The sequence below is a fragment of the Malus domestica genome, chromosome 13 (assembly GCF_042453785.1).
Source record: "Malus domestica chromosome 13, GDT2T_hap1".
NCBI lineage: Eukaryota > Viridiplantae > Streptophyta > Magnoliopsida > Rosales > Rosaceae > Malus > Malus domestica.
This window is the reverse complement of record NC_091673.1, coordinates 25,037,320-25,042,053: the sequence shown is the minus strand read 5'-3', so window position 1 is coordinate 25,042,053 and position 4,734 is coordinate 25,037,320. Positions and strand designations below refer to the sequence as shown.

The 4,734-nt window shown below is 33.5% G+C and overlaps 1 protein-coding gene across 1 annotated transcript; it reads left to right on the top strand.

Annotated features, from left to right (window-relative positions):
- Window positions 1-1,625: 1,625 nt before the first annotated feature.
- Window positions 1,626-2,829, top strand: LOC139190894 (uncharacterized). The gene is made up of 2 exons (XM_070811384.1): window positions 1,626-2,051; window positions 2,311-2,829. Exons 1-2 carry the CDS (start codon window positions 1,626-1,628, stop codon window positions 2,827-2,829), a joined length of 945 nt encoding a protein of 314 aa, XP_070667485.1.
- The last annotated feature ends 1,905 nt before the right edge of the window (window positions 2,830-4,734 follow it).

Sequence of the window (4,734 nt, the reverse complement as noted above, 5' to 3'; positions counted from 1 at the left end):
GCATGTCTAATGCGCTTTGATTATATCCATTACATGTTTCTCTCTAGTAATTTATCAAATTTGTGCTTTATCATGTATAACTGGTCAAATAGGTTTTATATCTAATTTGTTTTAATTTTTTACTGATGTTATATTAATGTTCATGTGCAAGACTAAGAGAATGTTGCAAGACAATTAAAGGGTGAGGCACAAGACAATAAATTGGTGATTAACTCTATGTCGGTTACCAAAAAGAAATGAAGAAAGGAGAAGGCAAAGAAAAAGAAAAATAAATGGCCAACCATTACCATTTCAATATGACATTAAGGCTTATCAATTCAGAGGGTTATGAGTATTGGCATTAACATATTAATAATGGGTTGATGAATGACCATTATTCAAGAAGAATATGAATGGAGGTTGGCTGCGGCACCAGCTTATATAATCTCCATTTGATTGTTTTCAAAATGAGCTCTTTCATAATTTTATATTTTTTTTTCTATTTAGTTTATGGAGAACTAATCTCCTAGCTAAGGCTAGGGGGGAACCTATATTACGAGTATGTAGTTTTATTATTTCTATTCTATTTCGGAGTTTTAATGTCAATTTTACATTGTGAATTTTCAACGAAATTTCTTATTTATTCTATTTTTGGATTGATGAATGTCGGTTATGATTCATAGGTTTAATCATGTTTTTCCTATAGTTTTGTTTCACATTCATGCTTTTAGTGAATTGAATAAATTAGTAGATTGGTACAATTTCGACGGAGTAATTTTTTAATATTTTGTTGCCATAGGTACGAATTATATTTGGGATTATTTCTATAAGAAATTGAATGGGCGTTTTGTTTTGAATATCTACAACAAAAATCACTTTTCAAGAAGTTTTATATGAGGAAAACTTAATTGCTATATTTTCCGGTTGAGATTACTTGTTGTTGGTATCTCAGTTGAGTTATAAAAAGGAATTGAAATAGTGAAATTGCATAGTTGTATGCGGGTGGAACCCTGATGCTTTAGTATTTTTAATTGTTGAACTTTTTCTTCTATAAGTTACATCTCATTCGATAATGTTCTTTGTTTCAGTTTTGATAATTTTGCATTCTTTTTCAACGCGCTTTGAGGAATACGACACTCGGACTTCAAGTTTATACTGCTACGCGACACCTGCACTTGGGTTTAGCAAGCAAATTTTTGGTGCCGTTACTAAGGGTGCGATTTGGCGAGGAGCGCATAATTTTTCCCCATCCGGTACACTCTTTCCATTTATTTCTATTTTTTTGGTTGTTGTTTGCGTTTTAGTTTTATTTGTATTTTTATTTTATTTTATTCTTTCTTCTTTCTTAAATTTTCATGCGATATCTTGATCATCGAGGCAAATTTGCTAAGTGTCCAAAAACTAAAATTGAAACTTTGTTTGGAGATCTTTTTGATAATGATAGTGAGTCTATCAACATGGTTGACCGTGCAGTTATTGAAGGCGAGGGAAACCCTCCCCCCAGAACATTGAAAGACTATTTGCATCCAACTCGTGTTGCATCTCCTTCATGCATTGTTTTTCCTGCTAATATGCCAAATCATGAACTTAAATATGCCAAATTATGAACTTAAATAAAGAGTCAACTTTAGAAATTAACTAACTCTATGTCGATTAATGAAAACGGAAGATTTCCTGCAAACACTCAAGCTAATCCTAAAGTGGTTAATTTAATTGATACTAAATTTGAGCATGCTAAGTCTGTAATTACTCTTAGGAACGGTAAAATAATTGATACGACACCTTTACTTGAGGAGGTTGAGAAAACTAAAAGTAATGATAAACTTGACAAGCTCAAAGAATTTGAAAATTACAAGGAATATCATGTGCCTATACCTTTTCCGAAAGCTTTACAACCCTTAAAAAAAGCTATTTATAACTCTGATATTCTTGAGCTTTTTAAGCAAGTAAAGATAAATATTCCTTTGTTAGATGCTATTAAGCAGGTTCCTGCTTATGCTAAATTTTTGAAAGACTTGTGTGCTTATAAAAGAAAGCATAACGTGAAGAAAACTGCGTTTTTAGCTGCCCATGTGAGTGCTGTATTGCAAAATAAAATTCCACCAAAATATAAAGATCCTGGAAGTCCTACTTTGTCTTGTGTCATTGGAAATAATTTTATTGATCGTGCTTTGCTTGACTTAGCCGACCCCACTTAGTGGGAAAAGGCTTTGTTGTTGTTGTTGTTGTTGTGCTTTGCTTGACTTAGGCGCTAGTGTGAACTTACTACCTTATTCAGTGTATTTGCAGCTAGGTCTTGGTGAATTAAAGCAAACATAGGTAACATTGCAGTTGGCTGATCGTTCTATTAAAACTCCGAGAGGGGTTATTGAGGATGTGTTAGTCCAAGTAGACAAGTTTTACTATCCTATTGATTTTATTGTTTTGGATATTGCACCTGTTCTGGACTCTAAAAATCACTTTCCTGTAATTTTAGGACGTCCCTTCTTAGCTACATGTGATGCTAACATAAGTTGCAGGAGTTTGATAATGAAACTTTGTTTTGGAAATATGACATTGGAGGTTAACATTTTTAATGTTTTCAGGCAATCACATGGAGATGATGAATGTGAGGTTGTAAATTTCATTTCGACTGCAATGCATGGACAGTTTGAGAGGAGTCGAATTGAGGATGATTTAGAAATTTTTCTTTTGAATCATGATGCACAAAATGATACTAAAATAACTGAAATTGTTGATGTCTTTGATTCTTGTCAAGTACAAGAAGTGAATAGATGGAGACCTAAGTTTGAGGAGCTTCCACTGCTATCAAAAGTCAAACCATCTAGTGTGGAGGTGCCCAAATTATAGCTCAAGACGTTATCAATAGGTCTTAAGCATGCATTTTTAGGGCTAGATGACACTTTCCCTGTGGTAATATCTTCCGAACTCAACTATTTGCATGAAGGTAAGTTAATTAAGGTTTTGACTGCCCATAAATTTGCCATTGGATGGACTCTTGCTGATATAAAAGGAATTAGTCCTCTTGTATTCACACACAAAATATTTTTGGAAGATGGTGCTAAACCATCTCGGGACCCATAACGTAGGTTGAATCCTAACATGAAAGAAGTTGTCAAAACAAAGGTTTTAAAATTGTGGGCTGTGGGTATCATTTACCCAATTTACGATAGTCAGTGGGTGAGTCCTACTCAAGTTGTTCCGAAAAAGTCTGGTCTAACTGTAGTTAAAAATGATAAAAATGAATTGGTTCCTACTAGAGTCATTTCTAGTTGGTGTATGTGTATTGACTATAGAAAACTTAATCTTGTGACTCGAAAGGATCATTTTCCTTTGCCTTTTATAGACCAGACTTTAGAGCGGGTGGCTAGGCATGCATTTTATTGCTTTTTGGATTATTATTCAGGTTATTATGAAATTGAAATTGCCATTGACGATCAAGATAAAACTACATTTACATGTCTTTTTGGTACTTTTGCTTTTCGTAGAATGTCGTTTGGATTGTGTAATGCTCTCGCTACATTTCAAAGATGCATGCTTAGTATTTTTAGTGACATGGTGGAGCAATTTCTTTAAGTTTTTATGGATGATATATCTGTGTTGGTGATTCTTTTGATGATTGTTTGAATAACTTGGAAATTTTTTTAACTCATTGCCAAGAAAAGAACCTTGTTTTGAATTGGGAAAAATGTCATTTTATGGTTTCACCTGGAATTGTTCTTGGCCACACTATTTCGTTTCATGGAATTGAGGTTGATAGATCTAAAATTGAATTGATTGCTAAATTGCCTATTCCAAAGACCATCAAAGATATTAGATCCTTTTTAGGTCATGTTGGCTTTTATAGGAGATTTATCAAGAATTTTAGTTCGATATCTAGACCATTATGTAATCTCTTATTAAAAGATTCTGCTTTTGAATGGACCGATGCATGTCAAATTGCTTTTGATAAATTAATTGGCATGTTAACTTCTGCACCTATCATGCAACCACCTTATTGGATTTTGCCTTTTGAATCATGTGTGATGTGAGTGATTATGCAATTGGGGATGTGTTGGGGCAACGAAGGGATAAGAAACTGTATGTCATTTACTATGCAAGTAGAACTTTGAATGGTGCTCAAATGAATTATTCAACAACTGAAAAAAGAACTTCTTGCTGTAGTATTTGCTTTGGACAAATTTCGGGCTTATCTTGTTGGTTCTCCTATTATTGTTTATACTGACCATGTAGCCCTCAAATACCTTCTTACTAAGAAGGATGCAAAAGCTCATTTGATCAGATGGATTCTCTTACTCCAAGAATTTGACATCACAATCAAAGACAAAAAGGGGGTAGAGAATGTGGTGGCGGATCATTTGTCCAGATTGGTTTTTGATGATTATTCTGAACTAACACCCATTAATGATATTTTCCTGATGAGCAATTATTTTCTCTTTCGGAATTACCTTGGTTTGCTAACATACTTAATTTTCTTGCTACAAGTGAAATTCTGATTCATTGGAGTGTGCAGGATAGAAAGAAGTTTCTAATGGATGTACGTAATTTTGTTTGGGATGATCCATATCTATCTAAATATTGCCCTAATCAAATAATTAGGAGATGTGTGCCTGATCATGAAATCAATGCCATAATTTCTTTTTGTCACAATGAGGCATGTGGTGGTCATTTTTCTATTAAAAAGACTGCTACAAAAATTTTGCAATGAGGATTTTATTGGTCTACTCTTTTCAAAGATACTAATGCTTTCTGTTG

Coding starts and splice junctions, on each gene's coding strand:
- LOC139190894 (XM_070811384.1), top strand. CDS start 1,626: ATGTCGATTAATGAAAACGGAAGATTTCCTGCAAACACTCAAGCTAAT. Junction 2,052..2,310: donor CTGCGTTTTTAGCTGCCCAT/GTGAGTGCTGTA, acceptor GTAACATTGCAG/TTGGCTGATCGTTCTATTAA.